Source organism: Corythoichthys intestinalis, chromosome 17, assembly GCF_030265065.1.
Source record: "Corythoichthys intestinalis isolate RoL2023-P3 chromosome 17, ASM3026506v1, whole genome shotgun sequence".
NCBI lineage: Eukaryota > Metazoa > Chordata > Actinopteri > Syngnathiformes > Syngnathidae > Corythoichthys > Corythoichthys intestinalis.
This window is the reverse complement of record NC_080411.1, coordinates 7,724,727-7,747,027: the sequence shown is the minus strand read 5'-3', so window position 1 is coordinate 7,747,027 and position 22,301 is coordinate 7,724,727. Positions and strand designations below refer to the sequence as shown.

The 22,301-nt window shown below is 37.8% G+C and overlaps 1 protein-coding gene across 4 annotated transcripts in view; it reads right to left on the bottom strand.

The window, feature by feature from the left end:
* The window catches only part of tln1 (talin 1), a 131,840-nt gene that overhangs the window by 15,166 nt on the left and 94,373 nt on the right, over positions 1-22,301 (bottom strand). For all 4 annotated transcript variants that reach the window (XM_057818300.1, XM_057818297.1, XM_057818299.1 and 1 more), the window contains 12 exons: positions 22,001-22,133; positions 21,757-21,858; positions 19,150-19,320; positions 18,728-18,976; positions 16,752-16,871; positions 16,526-16,672; positions 16,277-16,443; positions 11,212-11,395; positions 10,966-11,091; positions 8,813-8,929; positions 8,406-8,591; positions 5,173-5,280 (listed from right to left, as the gene is read on the bottom strand). In XM_057818300.1, the coding sequence (XP_057674283.1) occupies positions 5,173-5,280; positions 8,406-8,591; positions 8,813-8,929; positions 10,966-11,091; positions 11,212-11,395; positions 16,277-16,443; positions 16,526-16,672; positions 16,752-16,871; positions 18,728-18,976; positions 19,150-19,320; positions 21,757-21,858; positions 22,001-22,133 (1,810 nt within the window). The remainder of the gene's footprint in view (positions 1-5,172; positions 5,281-8,405; positions 8,592-8,812; positions 8,930-10,965; positions 11,092-11,211; positions 11,396-16,276; positions 16,444-16,525; positions 16,673-16,751; positions 16,872-18,727; positions 18,977-19,149; positions 19,321-21,756; positions 21,859-22,000; positions 22,134-22,301) is intronic.

The window sequence follows — 22,301 nt, the reverse complement described above, 5'->3', positions numbered from 1 at the left end:
GCAGTTTCATTGCGTATTATGTCCCCGGACTATTTTTTAATTTGTCTGTTTTACCCTGGAGACCCCCGTTTACAGACACTTCGCAACCGCTTTTGTTTCAACCCAGCCATAAAATCAGCATAAAATCACTATCAAATGTGATCTGATCTTTGTCAAAATCACACTGATGAAAAAGCTGTCTGCTTTAACTAAAACCACCCAAACATTTGATGGTATGCAAACAATGACAGAAGGAGGAAAAATAAGTAAGTTAACCATCACATTTAATGTTTTGTGCCCCCCCCCCCTTTGGCAGCAATAACTTCAACCAGACGCTTCCTGTAGCTACAGATCAGTCTGGCACATCGATCAGGCCCATTCCTCTCTACAAAACTGCTGTAGTTCAGTCAGATTCTTGGGATGTCTGGCATGAATCACTGTCTTTAGGTCATGCCAAAGCATCTCAATGGGGTTCAAGTCTGGACTTTGACTTGGCCACTCCAGAACATGTATTTTGTTCTTCTGAAACAGTTCTGAAGTTGATTTACTTCTTTGTTTTGGATCATTGTCTTGTTGCAGCACGCGTCCTCTTTTTAGCTTCAGCTGTCTGACAGGCGGCCTCAGGTTTTCCTGCAAAACATCCTGATAAATTTTTGAATTCATTCTTCCATTAATGATTGCAAGTTGTCCAGGCCCTGAGGCAGCTTAACAGCCCCAAATTATGATGCTCTCTCCACCATGCTTCACGGTGGGGATGAAGTGTTGATGTTGGTGAACTGTTCCATTTTCCCTCCACACATGACACTGTGTGTTACTCCCAAACAATTCAACTTTGGTTTCATCAGTCCACAAAATATTTTGCCAAATCTTCTGTGGAGTGTCCAAGTGTCTTTTTGCGAACATTAAATGAGCAACAATATATTTTTAGACAGCAGTGGCTTCCTCTGTGAGTAGTCCCATGAACACAATTCGTGGCCATAGTTTTATATATAGTTGATGTCTGCACAGAGATATTGGACTGTGCCAGTGATTTCTGTAAGTCTTTAGCAGACATGCTAGGGTTCTTTTTTACCTCTCTGAGTATTCTGCGCTGAACTCTTGGCGTCATCTTTGGTGGACAGCCACTCATCGGGAAAGAAGCAACAGTGCCAAAATCTCTCCATTTGTAGACAAGTTCTCTGACTGTCGATTGATGAACATCCAGACTTTTAGAGATGGTTTTGTATGCTTTCCCAGCTTTATACAAATCAAGAATCCCTGATCGCAGGTCTTCAGATAGCTCTTTTGACTGAGCCATGATGCACATCAGAGTGCTCCTCATCAAGACATTTCTAACCAGGTGTGTGTTTTATAGTGGGCAGGGCAGCTTTAAAGCACACATCAGTTACTGGGCACACACCCGACTTAAAATGTTTGGTGAAAATTGGTTTCAATTGCTCTTTAAGTCTCCTTAGGCAGAGGGTTCACTTACTTATTTTTTTTCCCCGTTCTGTCATTGTTTGCATGCTATTCTCATTATAATATGAAAGCCTATCAATATTTGGGTGGTTTTAGTTAAAGCAGACACTCTATTTTCATCTATGTGATTTTGACAAAGATCAGATCACATTCGATGGTGATTTTATCAGGAAATGTGAGAAATTCCAAAAGGTTCAGACACTTTTTCATGCCACTGTATGTACCAGGATGGGTGTCCAAAACCTTTTTTTAAATGAGACACATTTCAAAGGTCTCAAAAATATCTATTTTTTCCCCTCACCTGATTTGACCTACTTTTAAGGTGTCAAAAAATGCCCTCCTGCTCAAAATTTTCCTGCCCGACAAAATTGAGATTTTAAGCTTTCCGATGAGGCACCACACATGGATAAAGGATATTTTTTAAGTTAGGCCAAATCGGGGGTCTCAGAGCAGAACCTGAGTGTTTTTCGCCATACAGAAATTGAGTTTTACAGGTTTCAGGTCACAACTGTGATGGGAAAAAAAAATCAAAATGGATTTTTACCGCAAATAGTCCATTTAAACAGTGTGTTAAACTGTTCATAACCGCTCTGGCTGAAATGTAATTTTTGAACTTTAAGTTTTTTTATACACATATCTATTTTCACAGGTCCCCCTAACTCCTTTGTAAATAATCAAACAGTAATCTACACTGTCACAACATGTAAGCCTAAATGATGTAAGAATTTGCTCAAACACTCAAGTCAGTATTTAGTCGAGGAAGTTTTTTTTTTTTTTTTAGTTTTTTGTTTTTACTTTCAGCTGTTGTCCTCAAACTGTCCTAGGTAGACATGAACTATTGAGGTTAGAGAAGTGTCTGACAGCTGCAAAGTATTAACTAGGCTCAGCCACTACCCGGCTCAGGTTTATTCAGACGAGTTGTCATGACAAGATAGAGGTGAGGACGCAATAGTACAGGAACGCGTGCAACACAAGCCAAACCAGTGCAAATGTCAGCACAAGCAAACTCACACACAGCACACAAATAAACAAGCGCACTCACACTCAAATAAAAAGGGTTCTTGAATGCACTCTTGTTTCAGCTTCAAAATTATTGTAATAGACCACAAAATTGAAATTAAGAGTAAAATGTCTAATGTGCTTCTGACAAAACAAACACAAAACAAAACAAGTTACTAAGCAACATGGTGAGCACCTCAGGGGTTATACAGTTTCCAGACCAGATTGACTAGGTGTGGACAAGGTGGTTAATCCATTTCAATTGCTTTGACCAGAAGCACCAACTCAGATCTATAAAAAGTCCTGCATTTGACCATGGATTGTATTTTTGAATTAAATGTATTCTACTAGGAGATATTAATTTAACCATAAAAACACCAACAACAAAATACATTGAATGGACTCAAAAGACAACATTTAAAACAACTTTTATAATAAACGGAATTAGTGCCATGAAGAAAAATAAGCCCTCCTCAAATTGTTACATTACATAAGTTTGGAGATTCAGCCCTTCCATGCATAAGATCATTAAAAAGGTTAGCCAGCAAAGATAACCCATGTATACATAAAATGCCGTTTTGAAATGTATGTATGTTCATGATTAATAAACTTTGGCTAATCACGCTTTCTGGAATTTCTTTCTTTCGAACTACTCAATCAGGAAATCCTCTTTATGGTAGTGTGATGTTCTGGGGCTGCTTTGCTACTTTAGGACCTGGACAAATTGCTGCAATTGAAGGAATCAATTCAGCTCTTTAGTAGAAAATCCTGAAGAATAATGTTGCCCATCCGTTCATGATCTCACAGGTAATCCAAAACAGATCAGCAAGGGAACTTATAAATGGCAAAAAAAATTAATCAAATAAAATGCAGGTTCAGAAATCTGATTAAGATACTGTGGAGTTACCTTACCAGTGACAGTGAACTACAGTGTAACTCATTTAACATGGCTCAATGCAGCTGCTCCCTGTTAAGACCAACATAAGGTAAGTTGTTGTTTGAGCAAACATGTTTTTTCTAAGCATTCGTAGTTTAGCTTAAGTATATTAAGCTGTTTTTTGTGGGAATATGTGTTTGAACGATTTGTTAAGAGCATTGTTTAAAAAAAAAAAAAAAAAGTTAGCATTTTATAGCATTTAAGTTAGCCAATTGCTCGCTTGTTGTACCTAGAAAGGCGCTATTCAAGTATAACTCAATTACCATTCGAACTAACTAGTTGATAGATTAATCGACTACTAAAATAATCGATCAATGCAGCCTTAATAGTGTCTTAGTTAACTCTTTGGCTGCCATTGACTATGCTCGACGCCCAATCCATGGAGGGATTTACGGAGGGCGCCCTGTTTTACGCCCGCAAGGCACGCTGGGGGTGATGATGCGGTTGGGCTGGACTGGCAGAATAGCTGTGCTAGCTAGCAAGCGAAGCTAGTATGACGACTGGCATGATTTTGTCACATTCTGCTGCAGATCAGATTGTTACAGAGATGTAGGATGAGTTCCCAACTTTGTTCCTGCATCCAATTCCAGCTCATCAGCAGTCTTTAAACCGATCCTAGGCGGCTTGCAGAGATATCGACTTGCTGTCACGGACCCTTTTTTCTCAACTCTTTTCGCGATCGTGTGGTTTTTTTGTGTGTTCAATGAACCCTTTAACACATTCCCTATATTATTGTTGTCTGCTTTCTGTATGATGTAAGCCGCATTTTCAAATTCCGTGGTCAAGCCAGTCGCACTTTCTTTTCAGTTGCGTTTCTCTTTCAGGTTTTACCGCTTTTTCTGCTCATTTTGTGAAATATCGACAGTGCTGTCTTGCTCATCACTTTTCCGCTCGGGTTCAAATTGAAAGGGCAGAACCGACGATATGTTTATGTAGCTAACGAGTGACACTGTGGAAGTACGGCAGCGCTGCTCAATGACGTCAGCGCCCAGAGTGCATTGCGTTGTCAACAACAATGGCAAGTTCAACGAATTTTTCAAATTTTATAAAAACGAAAACATTAAGAGGGGTTTTGAATATCAAATTATTATAACTAATACTAACATTGATTTTTTTTTAAGAACTACAAGTCTTTCTGTCCATGGTTTCCCTTTAAATAATGTTTACTTGGGTTTTCTCTATTTGATATCTGCATTTGTTAATAATCTTAAACGAGTGAGGAAATTACAACACCAAAGAAAATTCGAGAAAGGCCAAATACTATTTTGCACTGCAAAGATCAAACTGCACTCAAACGTGATGAGAAATTGTCTCAGTCAGCTTTTCATTCAGTGCATGCACACAAATTGTGTTTAATTGAAAGAGCGCACAACTTCAAGCATTCACTTTTAGTCAGTACAACTTCCATGAAAGCCCTTCTTCTTAAATTCATTAATTTTTTGATGCCTGCCAAAATCCAACTACAAATGGTCTCAGATCAGCTAACATGCTGTTAACAGACATGATGTGGTATTAACTATACGATTTCAACTGATGCAAGTCACACCTAGTATTTTTAGTCATGTTGCATACTCACCGGCTTTGCCCAGATATCAATAACCCCACATTTAAAGACAATTGAAGAGAGTGAAGGGAAAAAGAGAGATGATAAAACATAATGGGTGTGTAACATGTGCAGTATTTACACAAGTAGCTTTTTTTTGTAGGGGATAAAAGATCATGAAAAAAATGATCTGTCGTGCATTTCAAACATGGTCTAGCCCTCAAATCATAATCAAATTTTCCCCACCACCACTTACCACCAGTACATGCTCCAGGAGTCCCAGATATCCTGTTGCACATTCATTTCCATAGCGCAGAGCTCTCATCCGGACCTCCTTATTGACATCTGTATGGTAGGCAGCTTGCTGAAAGAGGATTTTTTTTTTTTTTTTAAATGAACATTTTCATGAATGATTCAGAGGAGTGTCTTGACCAGTGTTGTTTCTGGCAGCCCTTTTAATCTTTGTCCTACTCTTTTGGCCAAAAATATTTATTAGTCTTAGTCATATTTTAGTCATTTCAAAATGTGTTCGTCTAGTTTTAGTCGACGAAATCTCATTCGAATTCCGTGAAGTTTTAGATGACGGTTACTCCAAAATGTTTTCCTTGGTATAATTCAAAAGGTTAATCCAAAAATAAAGGTTTCCAACAAATTCAAATGAACATACACAAACGAGCACATATTGTAGCGTGTACAAGCGACAACGCCAACTTAATAATACACACTCAGCAGGAAAAGCAGTACATTATTCTGCATATAACATGGCAAAAAAATCTTAACTAGCATTATTATTGGAATTTAAGATCATATTTTGAGAAGATTCAACTATATACAACAATTTGGCTAAGCGCAGATGATGAGAAATGCGTCTTTAAATCTTCTGTTTAGCGTTACTGTCATTATAGCGCTGTGGCGCCTCCATCTTGGTGATGACGTCAGAAAGAGCGATTTCAGTGGATTTAGCATTGAGCCCAATGGAGGAGGAAGCATTTTTCAGCGATTCTGGTTCAAGTATGGATTTTTCGAACAACATTGTCGATCCAAAGGAAGTATGTGACATACAGCCATATATGTTTGAGTCGTATTTGAAGGAAGAGGAAGATTCAGATCGAGAAAAAGGCGACAACAAACACGAGGCTGATGTTTTTATCTCTCCAATATTTTTGCAGGATATTCTTTGCATCTAAGTATTTTTCCCCGATTGCTATATAAATTGTATGATCATGACAAATAACAGTCTTGTGCACTTATTCAGTACGACAAGGCTAAATTACTGCATAATGGTCAGAACTGCCGACTTCTTAAACCTCTCAAACGGTATTTTATGCCACCCGAGTTAGTCTGGCTCTCGTCATTTCCCTGCCAGACTCGGCGACGGAGGAAAGAGCGTAAACAAAACAGGAGCGTGAGAGCTAGGGTACATTCTAATCTGAACTGAGCGGCTCTTCAAAGTCTCTTCCTCGCCTTTAGAAGACAAAAGATCACAAAAAACTACCCTGACTCATGTCACACACGGCGGAGGGAATGATTGCCTTCACCGATCGGCCAGCCTCTGGTGGCGAGCAAATTTTAGCGGACTATTACAGCTCGCCATTCCTCTGCTGCTGCCTTGGCAAGCAGTCCCGCGGGAGTGCGCGTCGCCAAGGACTCATTCTCGGCAGACAAATCAGCTGACATCAGGCGGCTTGTCACACGCCAAGGTGACCGGCCAATGAATGCAAGCACGCCCTGCTTCACTGGCCGACGGTAAGCATTGTCACCCTGAAAATACGAGCTACCTCCTCAATAAAACGTGTGCCATGAATCCCATGATGCCAGTATTTGACATAATATATAAAACGTAGCTTATTCACTTCCTCGTACGTCCTATGGTCCCTCAATTGTCGGACTTGTTTTGCCCATTCTTCACGGTGTACAGGATCTTTTGAAAACCCAAAAAGGGTCACACCACTCTCCCTGGTGTAGCAACAAAAGCCTGCAGCACATTGGGCTGGCGTGACGTGTAAAATAAACGAATTAATCCGCAAAATCAGCTGAATCCATAGTCTTTCTCCATACAATAGTATGGCTGTATAGTGAAGGTGATCTCATTCTCAGACGTCACATCTGCCTTCTTCCTCAACCCTAGACTCTGGCCGGAAGTCACTCATTTCCATGGCGCGGGATTCAAAATGTTGAATAAATATTAGGGCTGTCAAAATTATCGCGTTAACGTTTTTTTTTTTTTTTTAATTAATCACGTTAAAATATTTGACGCATTTAACGCACATGCCCCGCTCAAAAAGATTAAAATGACAGCACAGTGTCATGTCCACTTGTTACTTGTGTTTTTTGGTGTTTTGTCGCCCTCTGGTGGTGCTTGGGTGCGACTGATTTTATGGGCCTAAGCACCATGAACATTGTGTAATTATTGACATTAACAATGGCGAGCAACTAGTTTATTTTTTGATTGAAAATTTTACAAATTTTATTAAAACGAAAACATTAGGAGGGGTTTTAATATAACATTTCTATAACTTGTACTAACATTTATCTTTTAAGAACTACAAGTCTTTCTATCCATTGATCGCTTAAAGAGAATGGTAATAATGTTAATGCCATCTTGATGATTTATTGTTATGATAAACAAATACAGTACTTATGTACAGTATGTTGAATGTATATATCCGTCTTGTCTTATCTTTCCATTCCAACAATAATTTACAGAAAAATATGGCATATTTTATAGATGATTTTAATTGCAATTCATTACGATTAATTTTTAATCTGTGATTAACTCTATTAAAAATTTTAATCGTTTGACAGCCCTAATAAATCATAAGCATAAAATACCGTGTGTTATATGAAATAAACATGCTTTCTTGTGTCATATGCACTTAAAACCCACTTAGAAGCCACAAATTGTATATAAAAAGTTGTCCGAGCGTTTAAGAGAATGCTCGCCGAGTTGATGCTAATGCTAACGTGAATGCTATGCTAATGCGACGAGTGACATAGAGTGTGTGATGATCACTCAGCACAGACCTTTAAAGGATAAAGCAACATTGCATATTCTCTCTTGCCAAGATTAGAAAACATATCTTAACATGTGTTTCCAAACAAGCAAGATGGGGCGCAACCTAGCTTGAAACACATCCTAAACTCCGGTGAGGAGGCTGACGTAGAGGCGCTCACATGAGTGACACGACCTAAACACTGCTACGATACAAGCTGATATACTCCATGTACAATATGAAAATATAACACATTTTGAACAAATGACAGAAACTGTCGCGAAAACGGTCATTCATCTCGTTATGTTGTCGTTATGCTTGTTTTATGCTTTCATGAAAAAAAATTGTTCGTTGACGAAATATTTTCATTATAGTCATTGTTGTTGAAAACAACACTGGTCTTGACGTTAGTTTGTGAAATAATTCACAAGCCAACAGCTTTCTTGTCCTAAATTAAATTCACGAATCACCCATTTGGAACTTTTAAATGACAAACCTTGCAGGAGTGTAGCATGTCAGCTATGGCCCTTCTGCTTAGATTAGCAGTGGCAATGATGTCCTCTTGGCGACAAGAGTTCCCAGCAGCCACTGCCTTAGCTGTGGCCATGGTAATTCCTTTAGTCATGCGAATGAACTCCTCAGGTGTGGTCGTCTTTGCCGGCGGATCTGAGCTGCTGAATATCTGGGTCATTTATTCAACAAATTGGCTTAAATTAGTATGTTTATCCACAAGAACAAGTTGCTTTGACCTGTATGCTGGTTTAAAAATAAAATAATGGTCAGATTGGTCACTGTGGGGAAGGATATGTAAACTAATATCTACTCTAAATAATTTATTCCGGTTTTAAAGGAGATGAATGCATACAGGCAAGACGTTTTTGTTATAACAGTGCCAATACTAACAGCCAGCTCTTGTCTGATGTGTTCAATGGTGGCCTCCAAAGCTCTGGTTCCTTTAGTGGCTTCATCTTCGACAGCCTTCACCGTCTTCAGCAGTGATGTAACATTAGTCACCATCACCTGTTGCAGGCAAAGATTATCATACGGATTAAAAGAGCAGAAAGTAAATACGTCTCATGTATGCCAGTAAGCAAATAGCTACTAAAATTTTATAAGACACTCATGTAACTCGTTGGCTGTTATTGATGACGCTTGATGCCCAATCCATTTTTAATGGGAGGGTTCGCAGCGATCTTTTGCTGCTTGCCTCTCCATTTTGACTGGGAGGTAGCTTCTCCCAGTCAAGGATTAAAAAAAAAAAACAACTAAAAAAAAACAAAAAAAAAAACAGATGAGCTGTCCCAAGCCGATTGCGTAGTCTCACTCTCACGCCCTCCCTCTCCTTGCTCTTTGTTGGTCAGGCAGTGAGTGCACTGGACTTGCTTATTAAAGTTAACAATGATTGACAGATGTTAATGTTTGATGTTGCCAGGGAAGCGAGCTTCAAAGCGCCGCATGCGTCAATCATCGTTTAACCTGTTAAACAGTTGCTGTGGCAACTCTGTGTGTAAGTAAGTGGATTTGAGTGGACTCACTCAATGAGGCATTTCATAAAGCCAAACATTTTTCTGCTTAATTCTTGTTTAAAAAAATTTGGTGGGACAGTAACTTGTTTAATTCTTTTTTTTTTTTTTTTTTCCTGGCCCCCATTACCGTGAAAAACGAAGGGGATCACTTTGTTTTTTACTGTTTTACAAATAAATGTAAAAACATACTTTAAAGAAAGATTAAATTTAAATATGTTTTTAAATAAATATTTTTAACAAATTTTTAATTCTAAAAAAAAAAATGAATAAAAACCAAAAGCTGAAAAATATATTTATTTATTTATTTTTTTATTTTTTTTTTTAATGTAATTTATAACATGTACAGTAGTCCCTCATTTTTCGTGGTTAATGAGGACCAGAATCTGCTGCGATAAGTGAAAAACCGTGAAGTAGCGCACACGGCCCACCCCCCAAAAAATGTATTATTGAATATATTTTTTTGTGTGTGTTCAATGTATTTATTCAGCTTTAGCATTAAAAAGATATATATATATGACATGTTTTTTTCACTTTTTTCCCCAAAGTATAGTAATTAAAAAAAATAATAAAAAAAAAGAGTTTGCATATTATGTTTTTTAAGCACTTGAAATGTAATAATCATGATAAGTTTTAAACATGTTCATGTCCCACCGAATTATTTTTAACCAAGAATAAAGCAGAAAAATGCCTGGCTTTAATAAATGCTTCTTTGATTGAGTCCACTCAAATCCACTCAGCTGCTCGGTTACACACAATGAGTTGCCGCAGCAACTGTTTAACAAGTTAAACGATGATTGACGCATGCGATGCTTTAATCTTGCCAGAGAACAGAACTTCAAACATTAAACGTCTGTCAATCAACCTATACCTTTATAAGCAACACCTGTGCACTCACTGCCTGACCAAAAAAAAGAGCAGGGAGAGGGAGGGAGGGACTACGCGATCGGCTCCGGACACCTAATCTGTATTTTTTATTTTTTTTATTGGAAAAAAAAATCTGCGTTAGGCTGAGGGCACAAACTTCGAAGCGCGAAGTCGCGAGGGATCACTGTATACTTAAAATAAAATACAGGCAGTCCTCGGTTTATGAACGAGTTCCATTCCTGTGCTGGCGATGTAACCCGGATTTCCGCGTAAGTCGGAATTAACCCTTTAAATACCCCCCCAATAAAAAAAAACTATCCAAAAGCATGTATTATACGTCATTGTATTGTCCTCGCCAAGACGTTGGCGCTAAGTCCTAGCTAAACAGTGAGCTAAGCTCCGAAATGAAGATGTCAGACGTCCGTGTGGTTTGCTGACTTGCAGAATGAAACTAAAATAAAATGAAATTAAAACGGTTTCATCTTCAATAACAGCAATTCAAATTTGCGTTTACAAATAGCTGCTTTTACAACAATAACAAACAATTAGCATGTATCAGTTAGTGTTCGCACATCATCAAAAACAATCACATACTGTACACATTCAACAAGATGGTATACATGCCTAAATCTAATGTGCCTTGTGTGTTTGTTTTTTTTTTTGTACCTTAGCAGAATTCTTAAGCTGGAGCATGCTTGGATCGTCGTGAGGTTTGCCTGCAGCTAATTTAGTGGTGCTGATGAGGTTACCCAAAGCTTTGGCGACATCTTTCACCGCATTGATAAGGACCACCTGTTGAATGAATGAATTAACACCGGTTTGAGAAATAGTTTTGACGATGTTTGTGCATTTTGCCCATTTCCCAACAATTACTGAACAATGCCGCTTCCAGTATTATCAAGTTCACTTTACCTGAGTTTCTGGATCTTCAGAACCAAGACTGGCAGCTCCTAGTTTGACCACGTCAGCCAGTTTGGTAATGGTGCACACAGAGGACTGGGCAGCCTGGGCCAGTTTCTCTTGACTGGCTCCAGCACCAGATACTAACAGCTTGGTATCCTCCACTAGAGCCTTGGCTGTCTTCAGGATGTATTCTCTGCACAAGTAGATGTCAAAATGTCACTCATGTAAAAGACAAATGGGTACGTTCCAAATAAATTGTTGGATATCTTTACATCATTACTTATATAGGCAAGGCGAATTTATTTGTGTAGCACAATTCAACACTAGGTCATTCAAAGTCCTTTACATCACATAAAAATCCAAAACACACAAATAAAACGATACATACAAATCACATTTAATCATCAAGAAATTTAAAACAAAAAGAAACCAACAATATTTCATGAATAGAAAAAAGCCCTAACTTAAAATCTGAAGTATCACTAACGCGTAACTAAGTAACGCGTTATTATAATCTGATCCACACCAGTAATCTGATTAAAGTTAGTTTCCTTAGTGTCTGTGCGTTACTATTTTGTTATTGCCTCATAATGTATTTAGAATGAAGAATATTGTAGTCATGTACGAAGAGCATTTTGAATAGAAAATGTTAGAAAGGTTGCCACTACCCAATTGTTTCCATGGTAACTGCTCATAGTTACTTCCTGTTTTGGTCTAAGTGTTTTGGGACTGAGAAAGGCATGTGGAGCAAGGGTGGACATTCGAGCCGAGTGCAGCCACCTGTTGAAATGTGCGGGGGAATGGTCATCTGAGTATTTTTCCTTCATTCTGGAGGGTTCCAGCGATAAGCTGTTTCGTAGCTTTGCCAATGCAACAGCGGGTAGTCAGTGAGCATTGTTTACATCATATTCGTGTTGCACATTCATGCCATGAGGTGTTGCGTTCGTTTAGCATCTTTGAGATGTGTTATAAGTCGGATTGAGTGTAAAGTGCTTAGTTGCCGCTAAAGATGTCCCAATCAATCGGCATCCTGATCGATCGGGTCCGATCACCTCATTTTCAAAGTATCGGAATCGGCAAAAAAAATATCGGACATGTCTTTTTTAATTATATATATATTTTTTTAATTAAATCGTTTTCTAATTGTATTTAACATTACAGACAAAATGTCTTACACTCATCCAGAATCTTTAGTTTTGTCTTAAAGTAGGGCTATCAAATTTATCGTGTTAACGGCGGTAATTAATTTTTTAAAAATGAATCACGTTAACATATTTAACGCAAGTAACGCATGCGCTGCATGCCCACTCACGCATTGTCGCGTTCCATCTATAATGGCACCGTTTTACCTATATATAGAGCTAAAAGGAAGCGTAAAATGAGTAGCGTGATTTTGGCAGTCTTTGGAGCCTTTTTTTAATTAGCTAAAGCCTTACAATCCCTCCCTCAACAATTACAAATATCGTGGGAAGCAATGTGGGGAAGAAAGGTAGTAGTTGATCTTGAACACCCTATGTTACTTCTCAACGCAGAGAAGATATATCAATTGGTGCCACCACGCACAGTCATGGTTGCACTTCCCATCATGCATTGGGCAGAACAGTTAAAAGGCTACAGTATCATTTACTGAAAGCTCAACAAATACACTAGATGGCAATATTTAGTCACAATATACAAAGTCACATTCATCCTTTAAGAATTACAAGTCTTTCTATCCGTGGATCCCTCTCACAGAAAGAATGTTAATAATGTAAATGCCATCTTGAGGATTTATTGTCATAATAAACAAATACAGTACTTATGTACTGTATGTTGAATGTATATATTCGTCCGAGTTTTATTCATTTTTTCCTTAATGCATTGCCAAAATGTATATGATCGGGAAAAATTATCGGGAATGATTGGAATTGAATCGGGAGCAAAAAAAAAAAGCAATCTGATCGGGAAATATCGGGATCGGCAGATACTCAACCTAAAACGATCGGGATCGGATCAGGAGCAAAAAAACATGATCGGAACAACCCTAGTTGCCGCCACGTTTTATGGCCGAATTGACCACGCGCATTTGTGCCCACCCCCACCTTTGTGTTTATTGCACTGTGCAATTCATTTGTGTGTTGTTGATTATTGTGCAATCAATTTTCAACCCTAACCCCTAAACCCTAACCCAAAATTCAGAATTTTTGAGATTAGGCTTAATCTTTGAGTTAGCGGGGTTTTAATTAGTAGGTGGAGTTGATTTCAACAAATTCCATGCAGTTTGTCAATCATTTCTTAGTTTCAGGGCTCCAGAGTGGCTAAGCTAGTGCGAGTCAATGGTGGTTGAAATCATCCGTCGACTAATTAAAGCCACGCTAACTCGAATATTAAGCCTTACGGCAAAAATTCTGATCTTCCCCTTTAAATTCAGTTATCGCAAAGCCAATTACATGCGATGACATTTTTCTGCTTTCATTCTTATGTTGTGGTAGCAAAGGGAGAAAAATTGGTAAAAAGTAACCAATAAATTACTTCTGAAGTAAATTAGTTACTTTGATAATAAAGTAATCAGTAAAGTAACTTTTTTAGGCGTAATCAGTAATTAAATTACTTTTTCAAGTAATCTGTGACAACACTGGCTGTGGTAAACAGCATCATTTTTAGCCCTGATTTAAACGAGCTAACCGTTTGAGCTACGAATGCAGTAGCTAAATGGGATTCAGTTATGTTACACTACGGCTCTCACACCAAATTAACAGTTAATAGGCAATCATTAACATCAAGCAGAACAAAAAAGATGACTAAATTTAGACTTTCCATTTCTGTTCACTTCTCTGTCCAACAAGATCATTTTGGATTTCTCAACACTTTCATAATTTCATATCTCTTGATAAACGCCAAGAACAAAATATTACTAAATCCATGAATAAACCATCTCCCTCAATGAAATACCAACTTGAACTTTCAACTGGACATTCTAAATTGGGACAATTGGCAGCTAGCACAAATGTGCTAAACATTTTTATGACACATGATCCTACATAATGCCGCTCTTGCTATTTTAACACAAGAGAAGCTCTTTGTATTTGTCATCCACACAGAAATAGTATTGTGGCGACTGAAATACAGCTCAAACAGTTTGAGCCCCCCTCACACCAAAAAATATATATTGTACTGTATAAATTAAGAGCGTAACGGTCTTTGTATTCGTCGTGATGAACGGGCATCCCGGTTCGGTGAACGCAGTCAGACGGCGGATACGTTCGAGTTATCATTGATCACTACTAGAGTTATGGAGAATGTACAGTATTGAGTGGTAACTAAAAAATGCATTATTACCGTAATTTCCAGACTACAAGCCGCTACTTTTTTCCTTCATTTTGAATCCTGCGGCTTATAGTCCAGTGCGGCTTATTTGATGATTTATTTGGGTTAATAGGCAGCACTTCATTTGAAGGCGGCGTCATCAGACCATAAGCGGATTTTAAGGTGGCCGAAAAGTGTCATTGCATGTAATTAAATTTCCTATACATAAAAAAGTTGTAAAGCAATAAAACTACTACAAATGAAATGAATGAAATTAACAAAGAATATATATTTTTTATAATGGGTCAAAATTATTTTTCGGGGATTGAATGATTTAGACACAAATGTCCTACTCATAATATCAAAGAAAACTTTTACAATGAAACATTAAGTGTTCAAATGCAAATTTTTCAATCTCAAATATTTTTTTCTAGGGCTGTCAAACCATTAAAATTTTTAATTGAGTTAATTACAGCTTAAAAATTAATTAATCGTAATTAATCGCATATTTTTCTGTAAATTGTTGGAATGAAAAGATAAGATGGATATATACATTCAACATACGGTACATAAGTACAGTATTTGTTTATTATAACAATAAATCAACAAGATGGCATTAACATTATTAACATTCTGTTAAAGCGATCCATGGATAGAAAGACTTGTAGTTCTTAAAAGATAAATGTTAGTACAAGTTATAGAAATTTTATATTAAAAACCCTCTTAATGTTTTCGTTTTAATAAAATTTGTATAATTTTCAATCAAAAAATAAACTAGTAGCCCGCCATTGTTGATGTCAATAATTACACAATGCTCATGGGTGCTTAAGCCCATAAAATTAGTCGCCCCCAAGCGCCAGCAGAGGGCGACAAAACTCCCAAAAAACACAGGTAACAAGTTGGCATTGCACTGTGCTGTCATTTTAATCTGTTTGAGCGGGGCATGTGTGTTAATTGTGTCAAATTTTTGAACGTGATTAATTTAAAAAATTAATTACCGCCCGTTAACGCGATAATTTTTGATAATTTTTTCCCATTCTTTTTTTGATTGAAGTGATTTTTCTTTTTGATTTTTTTTTTTTTAAAAGCAACTTATTATTTGATTGAATAATAAAGACAAAAATGTCCTTGCCAAAATGTGGCCCAAACACAAAGCAACATTACTTCAATCAAAAAAGTTGCTTGAATTATTAAAAAAATAATAATAATAAATCAAAGAAAAATAGCTTTTACATGCATTTTTTTTTAGTTTTTTGAGTTTCAAATATATATTTGCATTCAAACACTTTTTTTTTTTTTTTTTTTGATTGGAGCGACTATTTTTTGGTTGAAAATATATATTTGGAGTGAAACAACTTTTTTTTGTATGAATAATAAAGACACAAATCTACCTCCATATGGCTCCGCCCAGGGGATACAATTTTTGACTGGGGTAACTACACTGGCACGACACAGGCGGGTGTACCATATTCAATGGATGACGATCTTGGCGTAAAGTATTGTCTAAGCAACCTGATTCAGAATTCCCCTCAAGAATGATCGGAAACAAAAAACGCTCATTTTCAACTTATTATTGTAAATATTCTTGTAAGTTAATTTTATTGCTGACACTGCGTTTCGGTGTCATCAACATGTTGTACCCCCCCCCCCCCCCCCCCCGCCCCAAAAGTCAAACTCCGCCTATTCATCAGACCCTCATAATTATGACATGACACTATCATGGGTATTACTGAATGCTTATGACAGATAAGGAAAAAGTGTGGTCATGTATTTATGTACTGAAAACTACCTGTGGTCTGCAAAGGTCTCTGAATTCTCTCTATTTAGTGTCCCAGCAGTGGCAAACATGATGGTGGTGTCAAGGTCGGCAATGATTCCAGATACAGCACTGGCTGCAGTAATGCAGGCCTGGGTGCCACGGTTACCTGCCTGGAGAGCTGCCAGCACATGTGAAACCTACAAGAAGATGGTTCTATTAGAGTTCTTGAAGCTCTGACAGTTTAATAAATCAAAAAGTATGACAACAGGCAAAACTGACCTTCTCTGAAACTTTACGAGCACTTTCAATCAGCTCCTTCTTGGTGAATGAATCATTGGGGCTGCACTGCAGAGCTCCGGCTTTGGTCACCAGACCAGTGCAGCTGAAACCCAGTTCACCCACCTGCTTCTTTATATGAGAACCAATCTGGAAGAAATGTATTTATAACATGAAAATGAGATTAAAAAGACAAAATGCAAAGTGACTGAAATCTTAGGTTTTTTACTTCATGATTCTCTGCAGTTATAGCTGCATATTTAGCCTCATTGGCTAGATTTCCGAACTCATTAGTCAGCTGGTTGGCCAGTCCGCCAAGGTCATCGGGGTTGGTATTTGACTTGGTCACCTAAAAAAAACAACCAAACAAAAATACTTGTTTAGATATTATATAAATTTGACTGCATCGGGCAATAAGTCTTTCAGTGGCAAAAGGCCATTTCGGTCAGTATGTGTCATGCTTGCACCTTTTCTCCGTACAAGGTTTGCACAATGACAAAACACATACTATAGTTTACGTACTACCACTACTAGGCTACTACAAAGACAGCTTTCTAGTTCACCTACAGTATGTTTTGGAGTTTTTGTACTTGAAATAAAACGGCGCAATGACGAACGAACACTTTTAAAAACCAAAGGGGCCAATGAGCCCAGGTTTAACGCCCCCTTTTCACAACACTAAAATATATTGCACACGAATATTCAACAGCAACAACAAACAATTTGGCTACAGGGCAAGCATGTCTTACCCATTTGAAGACAACAAATCATCTTCATTTTCGACCAATAATTGAATTTTAGAAATGTCGCTGCTTTTGTAAAGAAAAAAAATCACTAATATGTTTTTTTTTGCCGTTTTAACACCTCTGTCGACAGTTTTCCGTTTCAATAGCGCACTACTCAACCTGACCCGGTATCAAGCAAGGTGTCAAGTGGTGTTAATGACCAAAAAAAAAAAAAAACTTTTTCAACATACCATAATTTTCGCACTATAAGGCACACCTGACTATAAACCGCCACTCACCAAATTTGACACGAAAATGGCATTTCTTCATATATAAGCCGCACTGGACTATAAGCCGCAGCTGTCCTCACTGTAATATGGGATATTCACACCAAAAGATATTAACCGGTGATACTTTATTTGACAGTGGCATCATACGACTGTCATTAGACCAAATGAACCACCATGTAGCTTTGAACCAATTGGCTGCAATGCTTCACTGGTTCAAGAAGCTTCATTTGGCCATCACTGCTCCCTTGGGGGAGCCAGTCAACCTCTGCTGCCACCTGCTGTCAACACTGTTGTTGTCCAACATGCCTCCTAGCATGCATTGCAGCGCTACAGATGTAAATGACAATCAAAATTCATCTTCTGTGCTAATTATTTCTTCAGTTACTGTTCTAGTTGTTTCATTAATTGCTACTTATGGAATTTGGTAAAACTTTATTTAACAGCGGCGCCATAAGACTGTCACTAGACAATCATAATTATGACACAACACTGTCAGGAGCATTAATGAATGTTTATAACAGATGTCATTTAGTGTTGTCTGGCAAATTAACTCACTTTTGAATGGATGTAAAATATCCGAGCTCGACATAAATGGCGTTAATGACATAATTTCCCGGATGATACTTAATGACATCAGTCATAAGCATTCAGTAATGCCCATGATCGTGTCATATCATAATTATGACAGTCCTTTGACAGTCTTATGATGCCACTGTCAAATAAAGTGTTACCTATTAACCCAAATAAATCAACCAATAAGCTGCAGGATACAAAATGAAGGAAAAAAGTAGCGGCTTTTAGTCCGAAAATTATGGTATATATTTAATCCACAAAGTTAAATGTACTATTGCATTAATATTGTTTCAATTTATTTAAAAAAAAAATATTTAAGCCTGCAAAAACTTTTTTTTTCTACCAACACCAAGGGGTGCTTCAGCACCCTCAGCACCCCACTTCCCGCGCTACTGACACTTTTACAGTTTGCTGTTGTACTCTCACACCTTTGCTGAGAATTAACTTTTAAAAACATATTCTACAAAAAATACTATTTCACACATAAGAATAACTTGGGTAGTGATAAAAAAAATGAAGTCATATAGTACATTATTATTATTACACTTCCTCAACTCATGACGAGTTTTCTCATAACAAGCTAACTATGAGCTATAATTTCACACAAAATGCCATACCATCTCTTGCACTGTGACAGCAATGGCCTTTGCCGTCTTAACCATTGTAGTTTGGTAGTCCACAAAGCTACCCTCAGGTTCAAGTGTAGGTGCGTCTTCCATTTTATTGATGGCGTCGTTGATTGAGTCCACCATGCCACCCACGGCACCCGCCGCACTGGCTGCTTCAGCCAGAGTGGCCCCCAAATCATCGACCGCTTCCTTCATCATCTGCACCGACTCCTCCAGAGCCTCCTGCATGTGAGCTGCCTGGATAAGGAAAACATATTTGGCGTTGTTTGTGGTTCAATAAAATAAAATCTGTGGCGCCTATGAGTGTAGTATCCTGATAAAGACACTAGGTGTCACAGTTTTTCCATTGTTTGTTCACAATTATTCATTTCAGTCTCATTTGGTTGTGGTACTGTGCAAGCTTTTTTTACCTTGGGGTTTCCTCCAGCCTCCTTGGCAGTGTAGAGCATCTGCAGAGCCGACTCTGTTAGAGTTTTAGTTTGGTCTAAGACAGCCATCTGCTGTTGGCTGCTGAGTATCTTGGATGCTGTGCCAATAGCTGCCATGATGAGGGGCTCAAAGTAACTGACCATTTGAGAAACCTGTTGAGGGAGTGGGGACAATCATTCAACAAGCTAAAAACCATACTCTTCATTACCTATTGACGTGACACTTTGTTATTCTTTGCGTCACGCCTTATCAGAGGGGGCAAAGCTTCATTTACATTCAAGCTCGGATTTCTGAAGAACTACAAAGGCTGTACCGCATACAAACAGGAAGGACTGTCTCAGGAGTGATTCGTTCGATGATTCAAGTTAAATATTATATTTTTCATATCATGCATGCATTTTGAAACGTTTTGAAAAATATCAATGGGAGAATGGGAACCGCTACGGCATTGGCGTCATTCTTTGAAATATATACGTAAAATAGATGCGTAACTGCTCAGTTTTTTGCTCTTTTAACAAAGAATCGAGACAGTTTTACGTCCATATCTACAAAGAATTCAGTGACTGAAGCATTTATTCGCAGGAAATTTCTGCTTTGTTTACACATGGAGGCGGCTAATTTTCGTAACTGACTAGCCTGATAGTTGGCAATATTTACGCGAAATAAATGGTAACTGCACGTTTTTTTGCTTTTGACCAAGAATCAAGACTGTTTTAACATCTAGATCTCTGAAAAATTCAGGGATTTAAGCATTTATTCACAACAATTTTCACCAGAAAAGCTCTGTTTACGTCAGGCGGCCGCTATCCTCATTTGCTAACAGAGTAGAGTTGTACTTCGACATATATACGTAAAATAAACGCTAACTGCACGGTTTCCTTGCTTTGAACCAAGAATCGAGACTGTTTTACGTCCATATCTATAAATAATTCAGGGATTTAAGCATTTATTCACAATAATTTTCACCAGAAAAGCTCTGATAACGTCAGACGGCCACTAGCCTCATTTGCTAACAGAGTGCCATTGTACTTCGACATATATACGTAAAATAAACGCTAACTGCACGGTTTCTTTGCTTTTAACCAAGAATCGAGACTGTTTTACGTCCATTTCTATAAATAATTCAGGGATTTAAGCATTAATTCACAAGAATCTTTGCCAGAAAAGCTCTGATAACGTCAGGCGGCCACTAGCTTCATTTACTAACAGAGTAGCATTGTACTTCGACATATATGCATAAAATAAACGCTAACTGCACAGTTTCTTTGCTTTTAACCAAGAATCGAGACTGTTTAACGTCCATATCTATGACAAATTCGGTAATTTAGGCATTTATTCACAAGAATTTTTGTCAGAAAAGCTCTGTTTACGTCAGGCGGCTGCTATCCTCATTCGCTAACAGAGTAGCATTGTACTTCGACATATATACGTAAAATAAACGCTAACTGCAGTTTCTTTGCTTTTAACCAAGAAGCGAGAATGTTTTACGTTCATGTCTATAAATAATTCAGGGATTTAAGCATTTATTCACAAGAATTTTCGCCGGAAAACTCTGATAACGTCAGGCGGCCACTAGACTCATTTGCTAACAGAGTAGCATTGTACTTCGACATATAGTATATACGTAAAGTAAACGCTAACTGCACGGCTTCTTTGCTGTTAACCAAGAATCGAGACTGTTTTAGGTCCATATGTATGAGGAATTCGGGGATTTAAGCATTTATTCACAAGAATTTTCGCAACAAAAGCTCTGTTTACGTCAGGCGGCTGCTAGCCTCATTCGCTAACAGAGTAGCATTGTACTTCGAAATATATACGTAAAATAAACGCTAACTGCACGGTTTCTTTGCTTTAAACCAACAATCGAGACTGTTTTACATCTATATCTAAGAAGAATTCAGGGATTTAAGCATTTATTCACAAGAATTTTCGCAAGAAAATCTCTGTTTACGTCAAGCGGCCGCTAGCCTCATTTGCTAACAGTATATAGTGTATAAAAAATAATAAAGAGCTATTCTATTCTATAATAAGTTGTGATTGTATATAGAATTTATTAATAATCTATTTACATATTATTTATAATTAATTCTGCATGTTTTCCTCAAGTATTAAGTTTCTGAGGTTAAATTGAGTAATTTATTAGCTGTTGAAAACTTGCAGTAAATAAAAAAAATATAAGTTGCTATTTTGGTTAAAAACTGAAATGATATGTTAAATATTGCTATTGATCTTGAAAATGTAGGTGATTATCTCCGCATTTGGTGATTTTTGTGCATCTAGTGCAAAATCACTTTTATAGCCATTTTAAGTTGTGTTATACTTATATAAAACAATAATTAATCAGGATTTTTTAAGGGATCAACTATGATTTTTTTGATGCCGCTGCTAATGGAGACTCATATATGGCTTAGGTAGGTGCCTGTTTTGGTTTTAGGTCAGTAGCAGCTTTGGTTTTGAAAATATTTGAATTTGAAGTTTTTGAAAATAGGCCCCCGACGAATCGGCCCCGTTTCCCATGTCATGTCAATAGGTTATGAATTCTATGCTAAAAACATAGTTCCATCATGGTGACAATGCTTGAGTCTTACCTTGTGGCCCAACTGGGAGGCCTCAGAGCGAGCAGCCACAGCAACTGGTTCGATTAAATTGCTAATCTCATGGACTGAGGCAGCCATCTGCTCATGAAGGGCCTGCAACACACAACACAATGGGTTTAAGATCATCAATCACAGGATGTTGTGCCACATTGAAGCATTTTGCTCTTCCGTTTTAATTTTAACAGTACAGGCACCGCAAAGAACATCATCGATTCATAGCCAAGCTCGTGTTTACCTCCATGGAAATATCTTCCCGGGGTGTTAATTGCTGGCTGATGGCAGCAAGAGAAGCATGGTCAACTTCACGGATGCAGCCATTCAGAACCTCAATGGCATCGTCACACTCCCTCTGACCAGGAGCCTTTTCTCTGATGGAATCAATCAAGATAGAAACTATTAGAGGAGAATACAGCGGACTGGCCTCAGTTAAATGTCACTGTTGTTCGTGATACACCGTACTAAAAACATTAATCTACAGGAGAGTATTAAGTAAAAACTACTGCTGATTAAAAAAAAAAACACACAAAAGTTCATTT